Source organism: Pipra filicauda, unplaced genomic scaffold, assembly GCF_003945595.2.
Source record: "Pipra filicauda isolate LSUMZ 115617 unplaced genomic scaffold, ASM394559v2 scaffold629_size504944_pilon, whole genome shotgun sequence".
In the NCBI taxonomy this organism is placed as follows: domain Eukaryota; kingdom Metazoa; phylum Chordata; class Aves; order Passeriformes; family Pipridae; genus Pipra; species Pipra filicauda.
Genome location: NW_024104786.1, coordinates 481,408 through 504,811, shown reverse-complemented (window position 1 = coordinate 504,811; position 23,404 = coordinate 481,408). Strand labels below are relative to the sequence as shown.

Genomic DNA, 23,404 nt, shown 5'->3' with positions numbered 1-23,404 from the left:
CCCCCCCCCAAAAAAAAAAAAAGAGACTTAGGAATGGAGGTTGCAAGAAAACCGGGATTTCTGAGCTCCCATCTTAAAATTCGGGTCTTTTAATTTCGCTTGAAACGTCCCCGTTTAAGCGCTCGGGTGTCGCGTCGAGCCCGGGATTGAAATCCCGAGGACAGCGTGGAGAATTGGAACAAACCTTTGGATCCTTCTAGTCCTGGCTGCCTCCAGCACTCCACACTTCCTTAATAGCACAGGAGCTTGACAACACAAGTGAACCCGGTGCTGGTCCCATGACAACAAACGCGCATGTATTTACTCTTGGCTGGTCAATTGAAATCCATTTGCTTCTTTGGTTGACGAGGTGTGGAATGAATGTTTCAAGTGTGTTAAAACAGTCAGCATGGAAGGGAAAGTTCCCTAAAATATCTCCCATCGCTGGAGATCTGCTGCCAGATAGCAAGTAGGAGGGAGCAGTCATTGAGGGAGCGTCGGGAGAAGGCTGTGCCTGAGCTCTGAGCTCCCAGCACAGGTTTCCCCTCCCTTTTTGAGGTGTCACAGTCCACTTGGATCGTTGCTCCAGCCGAAGGGTTGCATGGGAGGGAGCCATGGCAGGGATAAGGAGCCTGTGGAGGGGGTGAATAATACAGAGATGGGAGGGCTCAGTAGTGGCTTGAGGGATTTAGGGGCAGTTTAACCATCTTGCTGAGGATGAGGAAGGAAGAAGCGGCTGGGAGGGGGTCTGGCATCCAGCCACAGCCAGACCCACTTCGGGGTCCTTTGGAGCTGGAGGAGAAGCAGCTTCTCTCAATTTTTGGAGGAGAAAGTGGGCTCGTCCCCCCAGCACCTCTTGAGCTGTGCTCAGTTGTGATTTCCCTGCTTTTAAGGCATTCCCGTTCCATCAGCTTCCAGTTCATGTGCTGGAGCACATCCTCGGAGCGAGCTGGCACGTTTGGTGGCAGTGACTTTGCTCCAAGAGAGTCTGGAGTTGAAAAACCCCCAGACTCCATTTCCTTTTGGAGCAATAACCCGTTACAACTGCAGCTTGTGCTTCCCGGGGTTCAGGCCGGCATTTCCCAGGGACAGGTTTCCCTGCAAAGGTTTGCCACTCCAGGCTCCCCTGCAGTCCCTTGGAGCTAATTTCCATCTCTTCTTTCCACAGGTGGAGAGAGACTTTGAAAGGGAGTATGGAAAGCTGCAGCAGTGAGTATCAACCACACTGGTCAAACAGGACCGGCCACGTGCTTCTCTCCTGTCCTCTTACTGCATCTTCCCAGGGAATTTTAGCCAGTTATGCTCTTCCCAGGGAGCAAATCACTCACTGCCCTATAATTTCTAATTCTTCAGGGTTTTTCTGGTGGCTGAGTGTTGGAAGGTGTCCTAAGAAGTATTTGCAGCGGGGTTGAGGTTTGCACATTATGGCAGCTCTAAAAAAGAGCGTGAAATTCCCAGGAAACCGTGGGCTCCCTGGACAGCCCAACATCTCTGAGGGTCAGGAGTGGCTCTGCCATCCTGGCTGTGTCACAGGAGCTCACAGGGATCATCTGGAAGCATTTGGCTTTGCCATTTGTGCTGTGTGAGGACTTTAAGAAAATATGTGAACTACGAATAAGAGATCACCAACTTGAAAAGGTTAAAAAACCATCTGAAAACAACCCAAAAGGGTTGAGCTGCACTGAACTTCGTAGAGCCTTGCCTGGATATTTTTAACTCCCACCAGAAGCCAGCATATTCAGCCCGTAAATGATTTGTTGCATGTATGATACACTTGGGTTTCTTTCTTTCCAAGATTCCGACTTTGCCTTCTTCTCCCATCTTTCAGATTGGAAGATCAGACCAAAAAACTTCAGAAGGATATGAAGAAAAGCACAGATGCAGACTTGGGTAAGTGACTGCAGGATACATAGACTGTGAACTTGGCCACAGAGAGATGAAGTGACTTTCTCGAGATCACATGAGTAATGTGTGACAAGCCTGGAAAACAAATCCCGAGCTCAGTCCCACTCAGTTTGCTTCGTTACAAGGCCATCTGCGAGAGGGCTGCGAGCAGCAGCTCAGCCCAGGGAACACAGAGCGTGTTCTGGGCTTGCTCCCTGTCTCCTGAGCTCTGTGGCCTTGGACAAATCCCTTTGTTTTCTCTGCCTCAGTTTCTGCAAAGTGAAAAATAGGCGTCGTCATTCCAGTTCTCGCATCAGCCAGGCGGGAGCAGCTCCAGCTGAGCCTCCTGTGGCAGCAGGGTGTAACTCACCTGCTTGGGGAAGGGCACTGAGGGTGGGACGAGGCTCTGGGGGGTCTGCAGAGCACAGGCTGTCCGTGTTTCCCGTAGGAACTGCTGACCTGGCAGCTCTCATTCGGGAATAACCCTTCTCACTCCCTCGGTGGCCACTTCCTTTGGCTTCTCCTCGTGGCAGTGGGCGACGCAGGAAGCAATAAACAGCTCAGCTCTGCCTGTTCCCGCCACAGCTGCACGTTTGGGGTGACATCTGCCCTTTCAGGTGTCCTGTCCCACCTCACAGCGCCTCCCTGCTCCCTCCAGAGCTTCTCCAGTCGGGAACCAGCGTTCCCACACCACACGGACAGGGATCCGCTGGGGGGGAACCGGGAGCTGGATTCGCTGGGTGCCGGTTATCGAACAGAGCGGGGCAGGAACCTGCAGCAAAGAGCTGCTTTAAACACAGATGGTTTTCCTCAGCATGTGGTTTGGAGCAGTCCCTGTTTGTGCCGGGCCCCCACAGCTCGGGAGCCAAGGCTGATGCACCAGCGCAAACAGGGGTGGGCTGGGCCGGGCCAACACTCATCCCGTGGGATTGGGGTCACAGCGGGGCAGCCGAGTGGGAAGGAGCCCCACCAGCTGGCAGGTTTGGGGCTTCCCATGATCCAGACTCACCTGTGTGTGTGTGTGTGTGTGTGTGTGTGTGTGTGTGCTCGGATATGCCAGACACAAACACGGATCCGGGCGCTTGCCGTGCTCTCCCACCCTTTCCCAGCACAGGGAGAGTGGTGGGAAAGGCACCAGAAACAGGCACTGCCAGGGCTCTTTTCCAGGGTGAAAACTGCCCTTTCCGAGGACTCTGGTCATTGTCAGGGATCCTTGGTAAGTTTTTCCTTGTTAAGGATTCCCCTCCCCTCCCTTGCAGTGGGCGTTGTTTATATGGAGCATTTCAAGTCCCAGAGGAGCTGTGGGAGGACTTTCTTTTTCCGTTCTGCTACATGGCAGAGTCACAAATGAGCCTTGGCCAGATCCAGGAGGATCTGATTTCTCATTTAAAGGCATGAAATCGTGAGTGTAGGGGAAGATGTCAGAGCACAGTCTGGTGAGGGATGGCTGAGGGGAAGGGAGGTGGATCAGATGGATCCCTGAGGGTTGCTCTCCTCACCTGGCAGTGCCCATTCCCAAGGGGACATCTCTGTACTTGCTCAGCCAACGTCCAGCCCCCGTCTCCGACAGGGCTGGCAGTTCATCCACGGTGTTGTGTCCTTCTGTCCTGTCCCTCTGTGCTGAGGGGGTTGGTTATTCACTGCCTGCAAACACTCCCTGGCAAACTGGACCTGGTGGCTCAAGTCTCCACCTTCTTCCCAAAAAACAAGACCGGTTCCTCCGTCTTCACAAGAAATATCCCTGTGAGGCTCTTCCAGCTGCAGCAGCGTGACTGGAACAGGGAATGGGATATCAGCAGCACTCCCTGTCCCGTGGCGAGAGATCACTCACCCCTTTCCCCACCCTTTTTCCAAAGAAAGCAGGATCTTAAGGAGCAGGAGGATGTTCTTTAACTGGAGATAAAAGGTCTCCATTGGGAGGAGGTGCAGGTGACCCACTGGATCCCTGTGGCTCAGGTTTGCCCTCAGTCTTCTCCTTTACTTTTGTCACGACTCAAACGAGCAGTGGACTGTAAAATCCTAAATTCCTTTGGCTGGAGCTGCATGAGCAAAGAGTGGTGCACACCCTCCTGAGGGACAGGTGGTCCCTTCTCCCTCTCCCCTCTTTCCTTTCTCCTTTCTTCTCTCTCCTCTCCTCTGCCCTGGGACCCTCAGACCCCCCTTCGCCCCCCTTTTCAGTGCCCTGCAGGTGAGGCCAGCGATGCAGAGGAAATTCCTGACCTAAATTCCCCTTGAACATTCCCAACCCCCTGCCCCCCAATTCCTGACCTCCCAGCCTCTCCCCTCCCTCGCAGTTCACTTGCAATCCTCTCTCCTGTGAAGGGGAAACTCAATTTTTCCTGCAGCCAAAGGAGTTGTGCCGTCCTCAACTCCGTCCCGTTCTGGCACAAATCCCTCCTCAGATGTGGTCACACATATGGATTATATCCCATCTGTTTAAAGGTTTAAATGCCTAAAGCCTTAATGTTTGGATAATAGATGGATACGGTAGCTTTGTTATTCCGTAGTTAGAGGCTCGTTCTGCTGTTGAGCTCCCCGGCTCTGCAGCTTCTGAGCTCTCTGTATAATTGTGTGTAACCTTTTAAATCGGAATGTTTAACCCCTTGATTTATGATCTTAAGCCCCATTATTTCAGATGGCTTTAACTTGGAATATCTGAGGCAGTACAGTAGGAGCCTTTCCAAAGCTCCTCCATAGCACGGCTCAAGCATCTGGCTTTCTGATCTCAAGCTGGAATAACTTCCAGCACCGAGGAAAAAGAACATTTTATTTTTCTTTTTTAAGTACTCATGGCCCTTTTTTTTTTTTTTTTTGGTCTATTTTATCCCTGTTTATAGTGATGCTTTCCTTTTTATTCATCTCTCTCTTTTTTTTTTTTTCCATTCTGTACCTTAGCTAATTTCTTGTTCTTTTGTAGTGGTTCTGTCACAGGGATTGAATTTTCCCTTTGAAGACCAAGTGTTTGGAAAAAGAGGGGTGTGTCTGATGGGAAACAAGCTCAGTGAGACAGGAGCTGAAGCCCATCAGAGCGTGACCTGGTGCTTCTGGACTTCTTGGTGGCGCTCCCAGGGTCTGAAGGGACTTTTCATTCACCCCTGGCTTGTTCTCCACGAGCACAAAATTTAGGCTTATTGGGGGGAAATGCTTAACTTGTGTCCCTGCTGCTGGAGAGGAAAAGAGAAGCCTCGTCTTCCAGCCCTGTCAGCCTGGTCCTTTCCCACTAAATCCACTTCAAATACATATTTTTTTTGTTGTAAAGCCATTTGAAAGACTTAATGGACTGTGATTTTTCTCATTGTGGAAGAGCTGTAGTGAGGCTGAGAGTGACACTTAATAGTCTGTCGAGAGAAGATGTATAAAAACCCCCATCTAGGAGTTGTTTTTTTTTTTAAGAGAACAGCGCTTTTGTTAGTCTGGGATTATTTCTGGCAGCGTCACAAGCTCCACATTGGAGTGGCTCAGACTTAACTTACATAAAAACAGTTCTCTGGGTGTTTACATGAATGAATTGGTGGCTTTTCCTTCCTTTTCCTCTCAGCCACCAGCGAGCGTCTCCCTGGAAGGCTGTGCTGAACCCCTCCTGGGTGGCTGCAGGGCCTGATTTTTGCCCCCCCTGCCCTGTGCAGATGTTTGTGCCAGCCCTGGCAGCGGGAGGCATCATGACCCTCTCTGCTTTTCTTTTCCAGCCATGTCCAAGTCTGCCGTGAAAATCTCCTCGGACCTGCTGTCGAACCCGCTGTGCGAGCAGGAGCCGGCATTCCTGGAGATGGTCACGGCCTTTGACACGGCCATGAAGAGGATGGACTCCTTCAACCAGGAGAAGGTGAACTGGCTTGGGCTGAAGGAGGGGAGAGCGGGGTGTGCTGGTGGTGTAGAATTCCATAATGGTTTGGGTCGGAAGGGATCCGAAAGCTCAGCCAGTTCTTCCACGGGCAGGGACACCTTCTGCTGTCCCAGGTTGCTCCAGCCTGGCCTTGGACACTTCCAGGGATCCAGGGGCAGCCACAGCTTCTCTGGGAATTCCATCCCAGCCTCTCCCCACCCTCCCAGGGAGGAATTTCTTCCCAATATCCCATCTAACCCTCTGGCAGTGGGAAGCCATTCCCTGTGTCCTGTCCCTCCATCCCTTGTCCAGAGTCCTTGTATCTTCCCCTTCCAGACAGATCCTCCTTCCCTTTTTATCATCATCCCCAAGGCTTTTCCCACACAAATTTATCTCTAATCTCATCCTCCTGGCTGGTTGTACTGGGGGTTTCTGCTCACCCCAAGCACCTGGGGCAAATCTGCTCCTTTTTGGTTAAAGAACATTGTATTGTGCCCCAAATCCCAAACCACCCCGGGGTGGGCTCTGTGCAAGCCCCTCCTTGTGCAAACTGGCTTTTCCAACCGTCCACTTTTGCTTTCCACAGGTGAATCAGATCCAAAAGACAGTCATAGAGCCTCTGAAAAAGTAAGTACCAGCACCATTTCATATATATATTATATACATATATTATATATATATAATAACTAATATATCTGTGCAAGGAAGGGAGAGATGTTGCAGAACCTTTGTAGCCAGAGAGGTGGGAAATACGGAGAGGAAAACACCCAAACCCCACAGTTTTGTCACCCTGGTTTGCAAAATTCCCACTTTTCCCAGGGTCACAGGTTGTGCCCCCAAACCTTTAAAGGATCCCTCCAGTTCTCTCCCCAGTACCCTCTGCAATCCTGAGATTTGCTGTTTTGTTACAGGAACAGAGCAAAGGGAGCAAAAAATAAAATGAAATTACCGTAATATGACAGTAAGTGTTGCAAATTGCTGAATAACAATTGTAGTTCAGGTTTGACACACACAGAGGGTTGTTGTGGTTTTGTTTTTTGGGGTTGGTTGGTTTTTTTTTTTTTTTTTGGGGTTTCTTTTTTTTCCCTTAACTTGTTGTTTCTGCCCAAATCTGAAAGTAAAATCTCCTGGATCACTTAGCACCTGAGGTTACAGCGTGTTCCTGTCTGGGGGATGTTTTGGTGACTCAAGTTTTACCTCGGTCGTCTTTCCACGACCAGAAATTCTTCCTTATTTAAGGGTGGGGGGAAAAAATGAAGAAAGAAAGAAAGAAAAAGGAAAAAAATCCCAGCCTTTTGTTGCTTATTATCTAGATTGTCCTCATGAAAGATACATTAACTTTTTCTTCCAGCATTCTGTTAAAATTGGAAGAACTTGTGTTTCTGAAATATTATGTTTTTTTTTTTCCTCCAGCTTGTGTTAGTTGGTGAAATGAAAGACAATCCCTTCCCCTGCAAACCTTCCTTGTGTTTTAAATCCCGGGGTGGTTAACTCAGAGGAATAAAGGCAATTTCCATGTGTCCATGGCCATGGAGATGCTCCAAGGGCTGGAGCCCCTCTGCTCTGGAGCCAGGCTGGGAGAGCTGAGGGGGTTCACCTGGAAAAGAGAAGGATCCAGGGGGAGCTGAGAGCACCTTCCAGGGCCTAAAGGGGCTCCAGGAGAGCTGGGGAGGGACTGGGGACAAGGGATGGAGGGACAGGACACAGGGAATGGCTTCCCATTGCCAGAGGGAGGGTTAGATGGGATACTGGGGAGAAATTCCTCCCTGTGAGGGTGGTGAGGCCCTGGAATGGATTTCCCAGAGGATGCTCCATCCCTGGGAGTGTCCAAAGCCAGGCTGGATGGTGCTTGGAGCAACCTGGGTAGTGGAAGGTGTCCCTGCCCATGGCAGGGGGTTGGAACTGGATGATCCTTAAGATCCCTCCCAACCCAAACCATTCCATGGTCCCATGACACGGGACCATCAGTTATCTGTCCAGCCCTTCAGTTAAACACAAGGGTGTTTTCTCCAACCTCCTGGCTGCTCTCCAGGCTTGGCAATTCTCTCCAACTTCCTAAATTTCCACTGGCCCAGAACACGATATTTCCTTTTTCCACTCCCCTTCCTGCCCTCCGGCACCTGCAAACCATCACTGGGTGCCCTCAACCAGCTCATGTTTCGTGCTGGGGAAGCTGCACCTCCACAAAACCCCATCCTTCCCTTCCCTCCTCCTCCCTCTGTAGGTGCATCCCCGGCCAGGAACATTTCTGAGGAGCCCAAGGGTCCATTTTGAGGCTAATGAGATGCAGGAGAGAGAAGTGCAGAGTTTGCACCTCCCCTCGTCCTGCTGGCAAATAAAACCCCAGCGACGTTTCTGGGATAAAAGTTCCAGATTAATGAAAGCTGCCTTGAGGAGCTCTTCTCATTTCCAGTTAGGTATTCCTTCCCCTCGCCCAGGCAGCTCTCCCCAGCCTCTCCCAAATTTGCTTTGACCTAGAAAAAAAGGCTTTTTCTTTTTTTTTTTTTTTGCTCCAACAGCTGCACTTTATTACATCTTCACTGGTGGTCTTTTATAGTTTATTAGCCAAAGAAACAGATAAGTTTAATGCAGACAATTATCATTAGTGGTAATATATTGTAATCAGAGGCACATGGGCTGTAAAATCTCCATTCAGTTGTCCAGGGATTGGAGTTTTCAGGCGAATATTGGGGAATTTGTTAAACCATGTTGGAAAAAAGCAGTAGTAGATTTAGAGGGGGGGGGTGGGAGGAGGTGGAGGCTCGTATTGTTTAAATCCTTCTCCTTCTGGGGACGGAGGGTTATTCATAATTTGGCTTTTCGAGCCCCTTGGCTGGGAATTACTCATTTATTTTCGGGGAAGGAGCAAAGGCCCAGTGAGAATACTGCATATTTCAGCGGGTGGGTTGGGCAGGGAGCTGGGCAGGGGCCGGGAGGGATCGGCTCCTCTTTGGGACATGCCTGCGTAGTTTCACACCAGATCAGCGGATTTGGGGGCAAAGAGGGAGAAAAAGCAGCTGGTTTTTCCTTCCCCTCTCCCAGTTCTTCACTCTGGCTTGGGTGAGCAGCCAGGGCAGGGGCAGGGATTGGTGGTGTCACCTTAGTGTTCCGCGCTGTGCGTCCGTATTTAAGGGAGGAAGCGGCTTAAACCAGCCAGGTGGTTTGGGGATCCGCGGGATTTAGGGCCTTTCGCGTTCGGAGCCGATTTTCGGGGCCGCAGGGTCTCGATTTAACAGCCTCTGTCTGAACCTCCCCAGGCAAGGGGGTGTCGTGGTCGCCTGGCACGGTCCCGTTCCCTTGGCTCCAAGCATGGGGAGGTTTGGCCATGGGGTTGTCGTGGTCACTCCAGCATGGCACAGTCCTCTTGGAGTGCTGTCCAGCTCCCAGAACCAGGGAGGCTTTAGCCATGGGAATGTCGTGGTCGCCCTGGCACAGCATCACCCCCTTGGAGTGTGCTCCTGCTCCTGAGAACGATTGGCACATGGTCCTGCTCCCAAAATCGGAGGGGTTTTGGCCACGGGGATGTCGTGGTCACCCCAGCTCAGTATCATCCCTTTGGAGCATTCTCCTGTTTCCAGAACCGGAGAGAGCTTAGCCATGGGAATGTCCTGGTTGCCCTGGCACAGTATCATCCCTTTAGTGGGTACATGCTCCCAAAATTGGAAAGGCTTTGGCCACGGGAATGTTGTGGTTGCCCTGGCACAGCATCACCCCCTTGGAGTGTGCTCCTGCTCCTGAGAACGATTGGCACGTGGTCCTGCTCCCAAAATCGGAGGGGTTTTGGCCACAGGGATGTCGTGGTCACCCCGGCACCCCTTTGGACAATTCTCCTGCTTCGGGAACTGGAGAGTGTTCAGCCATGGGAGTGTCCTGGTCACCCTGGCACAGTATCATCCCTTTGGCTGGTACACGGTCCTGCTCCCAAAATTGGAAGGGTTTTGGCCACGGGGATGTCGTGGTCACCCCAGCACAGTATCATCCCTTTGGTGGGTACATGCTCCCCAAATTGGAGAGGTTTTGGCCACGGGAATGTCCTGGTCAGCCTGGCTTTGGCAGGGGTGACCCAGAGGGTGCTGCCACCCGGGTGCCACCACCCAGGGGTGTGTGTCAGCCCCGTGGGACATCCCAGAGGTGGGATCCAGCAGCAGATCGATGTATAAATTCAATTGGAGCGTGCGGCATCCCCGGCGAGGGGATCACCCCCTTCATCCCATCACCCCACCATCCCATAAACCCCATAAACTGCCTTTCCTGCCGGCGGGCGAAGCCGATCACGGGCCACGAGCAGCTCCAGGGGTGCCGGGACCGGAAGCAGGAAAAGCCGCTTTCATGTCCTTAACGAGCCCCTAATGAGGATTTGGAGGCCAGAGCAGCCACATGGCCCCTGCGCCGCCTAATCCCCCTCTGTGCCGCTCCCCTGGCCCGGCCCCCTCCGGCCTGTGCCTTCTCCCTCCCCTCGGAAGGGCTGGTTTTAATTTCCCCCTTCCTGGTGGGTGGACGGGACGTGTGGGCACTGGCTGAGGAATGGCAGGAATCCCCTGAGCCGTCCCGGTGCCTCTCCCAGCTTCCCATCACTTTCTTTGGCGTCTGATGCTCCCCAGCTCTGTTATTCCTTTTTTTTTCCCCCCTGTCCAACACCAGCCCCTTTCCTTTTGCTTTCATTATCCAAGCCATCATCCCTAAAATAATGCCATAGGGAAGAGCCACCTGTGTGCCAGCCTCGTCCAGCTCCCAGGCTGCCAACAGGAGCATTTGAGACACTTGAAAATGGGGAAAAATAAAGGTTTCACCGTTATTTTTTTCCCCGCGCCAAAGCCCTGGCACCTCTTTCCCATTGCTGGCTCCAGAAATGGGGGCTGGAGGGAGCCGTGGGGCGAGGATTTGGGATGGAGAGGACGAGGAGAAGAGCTGCAGGCAGGGAGGTGACGGGACGTTCCCGCTCCTCCAGCGTCCCCACCATCCCCATCCTGGCCTTCCCAGCAGAGAGGTGGGAAGAAGTTTTCAATTTGCAAGCCCCAGGCTTGTCAGCTGGGCTGACAAACAAACAGATCCGGCCGTGCCAGGAATCCTGGGGGGCACTTTTATCTCCCGTGGCAGCGTCTCTCCAACCCCATCCTTTAATTACGGGGAGCCGAAGGGAGGCCGGCGTGGAGACGAGGTGGCAGCGTGATTTATAATTCAGAGGACGGGGTGATTTAGATGTTTTCCCAAGGATAACCTGTCATCCCTAGAGGAGTTCACCGGCAGGTTCCCCCTCTCCCCCCCGTGGCAGCAGGGAGATAGTAATTTGTATTTTCTTTTCGTTATCCCTGCGTATCTCCCCTCACCTGCTCCTCTTAAGCCGCCTGGGCTGTAATCCCCTCTCAGCAGCCTTCCCTAAAAAGTGACAGGGAACAACAGCAGCTTATTCCACAAGCTGCTTTCGTGGCTGGGGCTCTAATACCCCTGTGCTGCTGTTTTACCTTCACTTCACCACCGCTCCCTCCAAATTTTACTCGAGTCGGCTTTGATTTTTCTTTGTTTTGTGATAAAACAAATTAAAACTCAAGCAGCAGAGGCTGGTGGTGGGGATTTGGGGCTGGTTATGGCTGTCAGACCCCCTCATTCCATATGGAATGAGCGTAGGGAGGAGGACAGTGCTGGGATTATTGACAAGGTTAGATATTAGGAATTTTTTTTTTCATGGAAAGGGTTGTTGGAACAGGCTGCCCAGGGCAGGGGTGGAGTCACCATCCCTGGAAGTGTTCAAAAAACGTGGATGTGGCACTCAGGGGCACGGTTTGGTGGTGAACACGGTGGTGGTGCTGAGCTGATGGTGGGACTTGATCTTAAAGGTCTTTTCCAACCTTAATGATTCCTTGATTCCATGATAAATTCCCGCATCTGCTCCAGGGTTTTCCCCTGTGCATCTCGCAGTGATAGGGATTGTCTCCCTTGCTCCATGTGGTGGGGAGTAAAACAACCAGGATTTGATTGTGAGGCTTCCCTGTGCCTTCCCCCAGCTCCCTAAAATCCTGGGATTAGTTGTTCAGGCTCCATTTCCAGGGGGGCTGGTGCTGTTTGGGGGTTTCTCCCCTCCCGTGGCACCGAGGTTGGTCCTTGTCCCTCGTCTGCCACCAGGAGGGTTCACACTCCTCAGCCAGAAGCTTTGGAAAACATCTTTGATCCCCGTGGGGTTGTTCTTGGAGGGCTTGGATGTGCCTGTGGATGGCAGGAGCTCTGCAGGCGCCTTTGTGCCAGGCTTTGCACCAGCAGCATTTGGAAATCACATGCATGGGATGGTTGGGAAGGCACTGGGCCGACGTGTGAAGTGATGAAGCCGCAGGAATAACTTGGCACTGGCACGAGCCCGTATCTCCCTGTCACCCTGGGGTCGTATTTCTGTCCACACAGGGAGAAAAAACCTGGGCAGGACGTCAGCATGGGCAAGAAACCTGCTGTCTGTGAATCCCAGGGGATTTCAGAGCTGCTGGAATTTAGGTGGAGTCGTTCCTTCAGGAGCTGGAGGCAGCTTTGCCTCAATCCACAGCAGTCCAAGGAAAGGAGCATCTTGCCCTGCTTGAGCTGAGCTAATCCTGCATGAAAATTAAACCAAGTGGCCTGGCTGGCACAGGGAGAGCTTGGTGGGCACGGGAAGAGCTTGGCTGGCACAGGGACAGCTTGGTGGCACCTTGGTGGTGTCCAGAGGAGCCACAACTGGCCCAGTCCTTCCTGCTGGCACTGGAGGTGAAGGATCACCACGCTGACACAATGGGGAGTGGGTTTAAACTAGGAAAGGGGAGATTTAAATTAGATATTAGGAGGAAATCCTTCCCTGTGAGGGCGGCGAGGAGCTGGGATGGAATTCCCAGAGAACCTATGGCTGTCCCATCCCTGGAAGTGCCCAAGGTCAGGTTGGAGCAACCTGGTCTAGTGGAAGGTGTCCCTGCCTGTGGCAGGGGGTGGAACAAGATGATTTCAAGTCCCTTCCAACCCAAACCATTCCATGATTCGATGATTCCCAGGAACTCAGGACTCTCCGAGCCGGGCACGGCTGCGGATCCAGGGAACTGAGCCCCCCCCTTCCCTCTGAAATGCAGCGTATAATCTATGCATTAAAATTCCTTGTGAGACAGTAGTTGCTGTGCCTACACAGTCACAGCCTCTTCAGATGCAGCCCTGTAGATATTTTACAAAGCTCTGCCGGAGCTCAGTGTCCTCCCATCACGGGGCTGCCAAATCGCTCCCAGTTGATGCCGGGAATGAGAAAGGGGAACAAAAAAAAAAAAGAAAAAAAATCAAAATCGAGCCGTTTTCCCTCTTTAAAAGCCAGATTTGACTTCAAAGTGAATGGAAACTGCGTGGCTGATCATCTTCCTGCGTCCTCGCCCGCTGCTTCCCCGAGCCAAAGGGTTTGCTCTTCCCTGCGGGTGGAAGTGGATGGGTGTGGATTCTCCGGTGTCTCGTGGCTCTGTGAATGCAGGAGCACCCTGGATGTGCCAGGGAAAGGCTGGGCCACCGGGAAAACACCACCAAAAGCTGGGTTTAGGTGCCAGCAGAAGGCTCAGTGGTTTTGGGACGTCTCTTAAAAGTGTTTTCCAGGAGCTGGTGGATGTGCAGGTGACGGCCACATCCAGGACGTGCTGGGTGGTGACCACCTTGCTGCACAGCAGAGAAGGGAGGATTTCCCAGCCTCAGGCCATCTCCTCTGCTCTTCCCATGCCTGGATTCTCACTGTGGAGGAGCAGCTCAGCTCTCCCCCGTGGCCCTTATTCCCTGCTCCTGCCCTGCTTTAGGTCCGAGGGTTTGTGTCCTTCCCAAACTTCCCCCGTCAGGGATAGAACATCAAATAAAGCCAAGAGAGCCCCTGGCCTGCTGGGATCCATCCTTTCCATCGTTAATAATTAGGAGAAATCCCTGCAGAAGCTGCGACCTCATGTCTGTGCTGTTGGCAAAAAACATCCACACTGAGGAAACATGGTTTAAAAACAGCCCTGGAAGTGCTCCAGGCCGGGTTGGATTGGGCTTGGAGCCTCCTGGTCCAGTGGAGCCTGTCCCTGCCAGTGGGATTGGAACTATTGGAACTATCCAAACCCAAGGACCATCCAAACCCAAACCATTCCATGATTCTATGAAACCAAACCATCTTTTTATGAGACCTCTCAACCTGACCACCCCTTCCCATCCTCCACACCCTCCTTCCCTCCCATCCCTGCTCCTCTAACCCCTCTCCCGGCGTATTTTTGGACTTTATGAAGAGGTAGGAGATATTTTAGCAGGCCAGGAGCTGGTGAGGCCATGCCTGGAGCCCGGTGCATCCAGGACATGTCACCCATTTAAATATAATGGGGCCGTGTGGGACGGTGCCCATAAAAAGCAATGTCAGGGCAGAGCATCTGATCCGCCCTGGGCAGCTGGAGAAGCTCCCTGATGACTTTTCCAGGTTGTTCCTCGTGCCACAGCCCCAGTCTGTCGCAATAGCGTCGGTCAGAGGGAGAATATCATGGGATAAATATATATTTGTATATATTTGCTCTGTGCCAAGCATGAGAGCCTTGGGGGGGGATGTGCGGGGACCGGGCGGGATTGGAGGATCACGTCCCTCTCCAGCACCTCAGCGAGGGATGCTCCACACAAATGCAAAGATTCCCACTTCTCCCTCGCTCCTGGCGTTTGCCCTTTGCTCAGGGATAAAAGTTTTTCCCTGGGCACCCCCCAGTCCAGCACATCAGCACCCTCCGGAGCGAGCGCGGCGGCGGAAAATGGGATTTTAATAGGGGATGGAACGGCTGGGAACACCCGTGGTTTCAGCTGAACCCTGGATTTAGGTCACATCTAAAGCAAATTACACTCATAAAGTGATATTTGTGTCTTTTCTTCTTGCTAATGTGCCCCCCAGTCACTTTATATTTATATATATATTTATTTTTTTTTTTTAACATTTAAAGAGGTGGAAAAGCTGTTTGTTCCCTCTTGGAGGTAAAATCCATCACCAGGCTGTTCAGATATATTTTCCACCACCCATTCCTGGCTTTGACTCCCCCAAACCACCCTGTAAATTATGAATATTAAATTAATGTCCCCGGAGGGAGCATCACCCGTTTGATACGAACCCACAGCCCAGCCCTGCTTCCCACTGGTATAATTCGATTTACTGGAATTTGGGAGACAAGAGCAAAGCTCCAGTTCCTGCTTTTCCCTTTTCTGTCACGTTCAAAACTATTCTCTCTCCTCTCCCCCGTCAGATGTTCGTTGTTGCCTCAATTTGTAACACATTTTAACAACACGAATCTTCCCGTGGCCTGGCTGATTGTTGGATGCTGTTAATCCTTCTGGGAGGAGGGGTCAGAGCTGGGTTTGCAACCCCAGAATTGCCCCAGAGTAGCAAAAAAAAAAAAAAAAAAATTGCCCTCCCAAAAATTAAAAAAAAAAAAAAAAAAAAATTAAGCGAAAGATTAAAAAAAATTTCCCCCCCCCAAAAAAAAGCAAATTAACAAAAAAAAAAGAAAAAAAAAAAATTAACGATAAAAGAGAAGAATGACCAAAAAAAAATGGCTGCACTTAATATTTCATATTTATTTTTTCATGGAGTTTTTATCCTCTGCCTGCTCATTCCCTTTCCAAAGGGGGATTGGGGAAAATACCACATTAATTAAGTATATTGTGCGACCATCACGGAGCCCTGGAATGGTTTGGGTGGGAACCTGGCCCAGGGTGCCTTGGGCGCTTCATCCATCCAAAATATGCCATCCCAAGGCCTTCCCCACCCTTTTTCCAGGTTCAGCAGCGTGTTCCCCAGCCTGAACATGGCGGTGAAGAGGCGGGAACAGACGCTCCAGGACTACAAGCGCCTGCAATCCAAGGTGGAAAAATACGAGGAGAAGGAGAGGACCGGCCCCGTCCTGGCCAAGCTGCACCAGGTACCGAGGCACTCACCCGGCATTCCCGGGAAAACCTGGGGAAGAGCTTTTCCCTTGGCAGCTGGCCACCCGTGCAGCATGTGAACAGTTTGGAAGGGTGTCTTTTACCAGTGGGGAAAAATCATCCCCGGGTTGATAATGCGGATTTTAAAGCGAAAGAGCCGCTTTTCCCAGATAAAAGGGAATGTTTTCCGACGCAAAACGGGATCAAAGCCCCCCCAGGAGCTGGGGTCGAGGCACAGGGGGGGTTCTCCCCCCCGACCTCCCCGTCTGAGGGAGCAGCTGGATGGGAAAAGGGACAGATCAGAGCATTCCCCCAGCTTTATGTTTCCCACCTGTTCCGAAAATTCGTCTTGGAAAAAATCACCGGTAATTGATGCACCAACAGGAAGTTGTGCCAGATTTTTTTTCCCCCCCCCCTCCTCTCTCTCCCAAATTTTAGCAGAATCACGATTAGGGGTTTGGGTTTGTTTCTCTTTTTTTTTTTTTTAATTTTTTTTTTTTGGAATTAAATCTTCCCCGGCGTTTCTCCACCAAATCTGTGGGCTCCGACAGCACGTGGCTTGATCCTCGGAGGAACAATTGATTCCCAGCGTCAGAGAAAATGTGTTTTTCTGATGAGTTTTCCCCCCCCCCAAAAAAAATGAAGTTTTGTGTTAAAGAACAGCCTGAACAAAAGACACCTCTGATTTAACAGTAAGCAGCTTATTTTGCTCAGCCTCGGTGACTAAAGCTGGGGCTGGAAAAACGGGAATGCTTTTGTCCTGGTGATTAAGCAGGTTTTAGTTATTTAATGTATTTTTTCCCCTTAATGAACTTCTGATCTAATTCTACTCCCCCCCTCAAAAGAAAAATAATAAAACTTCACTAAACACTGCATGAGCTTAAACACCTGTGGGAGGGAGCCTTCAGCAATCCCAAACCCGGGGTATCCAAGAGGCCCAGATTTGATGGGAAATGGCCTCGTCTCGTCCAGGTGTTTAATTATTGAGCTGCAGGTTTAATCAGGTATTTACTCCCAGTTCTCTGCTCTCCGTGAGCTCCATCCCTGGAGTTCCAATGTCCGTGGGGAACGATGAATTTGCCTCTGGGGCTGGGGTGATTTGAGGCTCTGCCAGCCCGGAGCTCTGCCCATTCCATCCCTCTGGAATTCCGTCCCTGTCCCCGGGAGCGGGGCCGGCGCCGTGGCCGGGCTCGGATCCCCTGCACCCCCCTCCCTCTGGAATGGCACTGGGATTAAGTGGCAGACTTGAACCAGTCTAATATTTCACAGCCCACCCCCTCCTGCCCTTTTCCACACCATCCCTGAGACATTTCCCTTTCTCCCCACGCTTCTGTTGGAAGGAGCCAGTTGGACACGCTGAGCTGAAGGTCACGGGCAAAAGGGGTGGTGGGGGCAGGATCCTGGGGAGATGGTCCTGGGAATTGCAGGGAGAGGGGACGTGGACATGGCCAGGGATGTTCTCCAGCCTGACTGAGCTTTAGGGATAGTTTTTGTCCATGTTTTTCCAAAGGAGGGAAGACCAGCTGGCTCAGAGCCTCTCTGGGTGTCCCGTGGCTTTGCAGGGTCAGAGCTTGGTTCCCACCAGGCTCCAGTGGACGGTCACTTGATCCCACCAGGTTCCATTAACTGGTCACTTGATCCCACCAGGTTCCATTAACTGGTCACTTGATCCCACCAGGCTCCATTGGATGGTCATTTGGGTCCCACCAGGCTGTGTTGGATTGTCCCACGGTTCCCAGCAGGTCCCAGTAGCTGATCACCAGGTTCCATTGGATGATTCCATGGGTCCCACCAGGCTCCCACTGCTTGTCCTCAGGTCAAAGCAGAGCATTCCTCTGTCCCGGGGTGGCCTCTTTGAAGGCATTCCCAAAGGAAGAGCGTTTTCCCAGGTGTCTGACTCGCAGCCTCTCCTCTCCTCTCCCAGGCCCGGGAGGAGCTGCGCCCGGTGAAGGAGGACTTTGAAGCCAAAAACAAGCAGCTCCTGGAGGAAATGCCCAAATTTTACAGCAGCCGCATCGATTACTTCAAACCCAGCTTTGAGTCTCTGGTCCGGGCACAGGTGAGAGGCTGTTCCTGCCTGCTGGGCACTGCCAGGGGGGAATCCTTTGGTGGGAATCCTCCTGCAGAGCGCCTGGGTGGGGATTCCACTGGGAGCAAGGTGCTTTCTCGCAGCAGTGCCTCCAGGAATTCCATCACCCCGGTGGGAGGGCACGGGGAGCAGTGGGATGGCTGGTGGGAGTTCAGATGGACCTTGGCCCGGCACAGGTGGTGCAGTGCTGGATAGAAAGGACAGCTGAGGGGAATTTTATATGGATCTGGGACACTCCTGGTACGTGGATCATGTCCTGTCCTGCAGTTCCAGCCCTGGCTATACATAATCCGCTGGGATTTGATGGCTCTATCCACCTGGGCATGTCATCCCCTTGGATTTGTAGTCCTGAGCTCTGGGTTGGATTTTGTTGGAGGTGTTGAGATGCTCAGGGCTCATCTTAAGGGTCTCTTGTGGCTTCTGGTGAGCAGAGAGGAGGCTCCTGGGACATCTCCACGCTGAGGATTTGCAGGAAAGGAGTGGCCTAAATAACCCACAGCTTTCACTTCCATCCTCCAGCCTCCTTTGGGGACTTGCTGCTGCTCCTCCTCCTCCTCCTCCTTCTGCCTTTGCCCTTTTCCTCAGGCTGGAGAGGGACAGGGTTGGGATCTAATCAACCTTTGAACCTCCAGCACCTGGGTCACGGGGCGATCCCGCGCCGGGGTGGGGGGAGGACAAAACCTCGCTCTGCTCCCTCCGTGGGCGTTTCCCGGTGGTATTTTTGGGAAGGGAGCTGCTGCAGGGACACAGGTGCCGGGCGGGGGGGGCTGCAGGGAGGTGCTGGGAGCACGTGTTCCATCTCACCTCCGACTCTGGGGGGGCCTCTGCGCGGAGCTGCCAGCGAGTTGTCTGCAGGCTGATTCACCTACCAGATGGTGCCGATGCTCCCTGCGCCGCAGGGTGGGAGCTGGGGATGCTGTTCCTGCTGTTCCCTCAGCGATGGGCCCCGGGGCTCCCTGTTCCAGCCCGGCACAGCCGGAATAACCACAATTCCCAGAGCCACCGCGGGGTCTCGCTGGCCCTTTCCCCCTGCAGACCCTCTCCGGGTCGCGCGGATGGGACCTGGAAACCTGAAGGTTCTCCGCCATCTCCGGGTGTTTGCCATCCATGAGTTTCCTCAGAGAGCAGCTTTGCCCCTCTGGCTTTGACCACGATGTCCCTCACTCCGTTTGCATCCCGATTCCCAGGGAGTTTGGGGTGAGGGCACGTTGGGATGGAGGTGCTCGGAGCACCCAGGGATGCGAGCAGGGAGCGGCAGGATGTCCTTGCTGGGGCTGTTTGTAAGACTCTCCATTCATATCCCTCTTCTTCCTCGGGAATCCTCTGTTTTCTCTCCCAGCCTGCTCCATCTTCAGGTGAGGAGTTTCTCAGGAGAGCCGAGCGAAATCCCGTTTTTAATCCCCAAAAAAAGGCAGCGTCACAACAAAGCTGATGCATCTCCCGTAGGCTGGACTAGAGCTGGTCCCAGATGGATGCAGCTCCCATCCCTCCCTCCCTGCCAGCCTCCATGGGAGCTGCATCCCTCTCCCCCATCACTGGCTGCACCCTTCCACCCCCGGGGAGGGAATGCCGGGAGGAGAGCTCGGAATGTGTGTCCCCCTCCGCCGCTTTAGGAGCTCTGGGAAGAGTTTTCCCATCGAAGGGGCTTAAATATTAAGGAGAAGGGAAATGACTTGCCGGAGGGAATGAGTCAGTGGCGAGCCAGGAATAGCACCCAGAGCCCTGACTCACCTGGGGAGCTGCTCACCTGCGGGCAACTGCCTGGGAAGGGCATCCCGGGGGTTGCCGGGGGGCTGCCGGGAGCATCCCCATTCCCCGTGGGAATATTTCCCAGCCAGCCCTGCTCATATCCCGGGTTTCTCTCCCTCCATGCCTCCTTGAGCTGATTTAGCACCTCAGGGGGAGGGCGTGTTCCTCGATGGAATTTCTATTTTCAGCCTCTTCTCTGGGTACCTTCCTAGGGGCGATGGTTGGGATGGGGCTGGAGGTGCATCCCTGAAGGAAAGGGGTGGATGGGGGGAGGCTGGGATCAGCTGCCACCGTGCTGGTGGCCATGACTCGGGGGCTGCTTGTCCCTGGGTCAAACCCACCGTCCAAAGGCAAAACTATGCAGTTTTCCCTATTTTTTTGGCCCTGGAGAAATCGGAGGGTTACAGTGAGACAAGAGTGTGACGGTGACACCAGGAAGGGCTGGGAAAGGGCCCAGCTGCCTCTCCATGCCATGGCAAAGGACCCTGCTCCAAACCAGCCCCATGGCTCTGACCCAAGGAGACCCTCCAGAGCCTCCTCTCCGGGCGGGCGAGTTCCCATGGCACAGCCTGGCCGCGTTCCCGGTGTCTCCTGACGCCGGGACATGTCCCGAGCTCGCAGGGCTGTAACATTCAACTCCAAATTCTTCCCTCCACCCACATGCCCGGGCCAAGCCAAGGGAGGCAAATGTTTCCCTGGCTGGGGGCTTTGAAGTGGCCACACGGAGATGAAAGGGGGGGATTTTGGAGCTGGTGTGAGGCGTGAACAAACTTCCTTCCCGCTTTCGTGCTTTATTTTCCAGCTAGAAAACGTGATATTCCTTTGGTTTTTAAGGAAATGGGGGGAGAAAAGATGGGGCTGGCAGGCTGGGGGGGTTGCTGTGGGATGGGGGAGCCCGGCCCTGGCAGTGACCCCGGGTTTGTTTTGGGTAGGGCTGACCCAAACACAGCCGGCCATTCCCGGCCGGGCCGTTGTGAGCGGGATCTCTAGAAAATCTGCGGAACACCGTGTCCCCAAACAGAATTAGTTCAAGACAGGTGGACTCGGGGCCTTTGGCTCGGGCTCAAAGGCGAGTTGGAGATGGGATTTGATGGGATGGGGACGGAGCATATGGTATCCATAGCTGGAAAAGTACTGGGCTGGCGGGAGCAGGTAGGGCAGGGAGAGCTGCCTGTGGAGCCAGAGGGTCCCCCCCCGGCACTGCCACGAGTGTGGGGTGCAGCCCCTCCCTGGGACCCCCCACGGAGGCAGGGGTGGTTTTTACTTGTATTCCAATGGGAGCAAAGCACGGGGGGATCGGTGCCAGTGGGATTCTGTTGGTGCAGCTCGGGAGACTCAGCTGGTCGTGGCCCTGCTGGTTCAGCACAGGGGCCTGCTGGGGGAGAGGAGCATCCCCGAGGACACCCCCCAGGCCCTGGGGACACGGCGTGTCCCACGGGAAGGGCTCACCCACGGGAAGGGCTCGGTGGCTGCGGGATGTGGGGGGGGGGGGGGAGCAGCACCAAAGAGTTTGGACTGAGGGCAATCCTGGGGGACAATCCTGGGAGCAACTGTGGGGGAAATTCTAGAGGGGCCAGCCCTGGGGGACAATCCTGGGGGTTAATCTTGGGGTGCAATTCTGAGGAGGATCCCAGGGGCAATCCCAGGGCCAGTCCTGGTGGGGGGACAGTCCTGGGGGTCAATCCTGGGGAGCAGCATCTGCCGCCCCGGCGAGATCCATTCCAACGTGCCGGCGCCTTTTCCGTGCTGGAATTGGCAGTGCCACTTGGCCATATGTGACTGAAGGGAGCCCAGCTGACTCCAGGCTGGGGACAAGGGACACGGGGGGCTGCTCCAGAGCTCTGGCACCCGCTTGGCACCCCTCCAGCCCGGATCCGTGCTCACCCACGGCGCTGCCGAGGGATCTGGGTGGTGACGGGTTGTTTTTGGCACCTCTTGCTCGTGAGGGGCTTTTTGGGGTCGTCTGACTGCGGGGCTGTGGTTTGGGGGGTGGGGTGCAGGGATTTTGGGGGGCTCCTGCCAGCTCAGCCCTGCGCAGGGCTCGTTAGTCACTGTGTTAACGAGCTGTGACTCACCCGGATCCCGCTGTGTGGGGAGACCCCGGAGCAGCGCCCGGACCCCCGGCACGGACCCACCCAGGGAGGGGGGTGCAGGCAGCCAGCCCCGGCCTGTGGGGCCCCAACATCCCCCCCTCGGGCCTGCCCAAAAGAAGCACCGTTTCGAGCAGGATTAGGGGAGCTGGTCTCCATGGAGACCGTGTGTGTGTCTCCGCACTGGTGCTGCTGGAGATGCTGGGGCTGCGCTTGTGCCCCTCTGGGAAACGGGGGCAACGCTCCCCGTCCCTCCCTGACGGCGCTGGAGGGATGCCCGGGACAGGATCCCACATCTCCTGCAGTGCCAGGGGTCCTGTGGCATCCGGGGGTCCCACAGCAGCAGGAGTCCTGCAGTGCCAGGGGGGTCCCACAGGCAGGACTGGGGGTCCTGCAGTGCCACGGTTCCCGTGGCACCCGTAGGTTCTGCAGCACCAGGGGTCCCCAAGTCAGGATCGGGGGTCCCGCGGTGCTGGGAGGGGTCCCGTGGCGCCCAGGGGTCCTGTAGTTGGGGCTGGTGCTCCTGCAGTGCCAAGGGTCCCACGACACCCGGGGGGGATCCCACAGGCAGGGCTGGCGTCCCGCAGCTCTGGGGTTCCCGCAGGCAGCCCCGGGGGGGTCCCACAGCGCCGGGGGTCCCGCAGGCAGGGCTGTGTGCCCCCCTCCCCTCCTCGGAGCCCCTCTCCCAGGCAGATCAACCCGCTGCCATCTGCCTGCGCTTGACCCACCGGCTCCCGCTCCGGGGAAGCGCTGCTCGCTGCCGGGAGATAATTGGCGGTGCTAATTAGCACGTTATTAAAACACCCCTCCTCCTCCTCCTCCTCCTCCTCCTCCTCCTCCCGGTGCTCCACGGCGGGGCACGGCGCTGCCGGGCGTGACACCCACCGTGCCCACCGTGCCCACCGTGCCCACCCTCCGCCCCACGAGCATCCCGGCGGCGCGGGTGGATGGATGGATGGATGGGCGCCCGGTGTGACACCGGGGGGACAATCGAGGGGACGCAAAAAGGAGGGTGGCGGGTGCCCGGGTGGCAGCCCCGCACGCGCCGCTCCCAGATGGGAAGCGAGCGGGGAGAAGGGCAGCGTGTTATTAAAACGTGTTGAGTTGTAATAATCCAAGGGGGTGGCATCGCCACATGGGAGGGAGCTATTTTAGACACAAACGCTCCGGAGAGGGGCTGCCGAGGGCACCCGCGGCAGGAGGGGGGGGTGACGGGGGAGAAGGAGACCCCCCTCAGCCCGCCCCCTTCCCCTCCCCAATCCCGCTTTTCCAACAGGTTGTGTATTACACGGAGATGCACAAGATTTTTGGGGACCTGACGGCGCAGATCGACCGGCCCGGGCTGAGCGATGAGCAGCGGGAGAGGGAGAACGACGCCAAGCTGAGCGAGCTCCGGGCGCTCTCCATCGTGGCTGATGACTGAGGGGAGGAGGGGGGTGGCCCCCCTCGACCCCAACTCCCAGCCCGGGGGTGGATTTGGGGCGCTGGAACTGCTCCCTTTGCCGCATGGATCCCTCCTGCCCCGACAAGGGGTGGGGGGCACAGCGGGGGCCACCCCCTGCCAGCGTCTGGGTTGGTTTTGCCTCCCCCACAGACGGGTTTTGCCTTAAATTGGGGGGTGTGGTGGAGCAGGGAAGGGAGGTGTCCCATGTGGATGAAGGTGGGAATGGGGTGGGGGCTGCTGGCCTTTTCCAGGCACTCCCACAGTCCAGACCCACTCCAGGAGGATGAGACACCCCACCCTCACGCCCCTTCATTTTGTGCCTTAGGAGCCCAGGGGAGGGTAAAAATCGCTGAAATCCCATTTTTTTTTTGAGGGAAAGGGTGATGATTCCCGTGCCGAGCATCCCTGCCTCTTTGCATGGGAGTGGCACAAAATGCCTCTGC

General features: G+C 54.5%; 1 protein-coding gene across 1 annotated transcript; it reads left to right on the top strand.

Annotated features, from left to right (window-relative positions):
- Nucleotides 1–890: 890 nt before the first annotated feature.
- BIN3 (bridging integrator 3) lies at nt 891–23,321 on the top strand (the record flags this gene model as incomplete). Its single annotated transcript, XM_039388251.1, has 7 exons — nt 891–1,188; nt 1,808–1,869; nt 5,550–5,686; nt 6,273–6,313; nt 15,444–15,585; nt 17,514–17,648; nt 22,794–23,321. Coding segments are annotated over 7 exons (962 nt in total), but the record flags the coding sequence as incomplete, so codon positions are not given.
- Between the last annotated feature and the right edge of the window lie 83 nt (nt 23,322–23,404).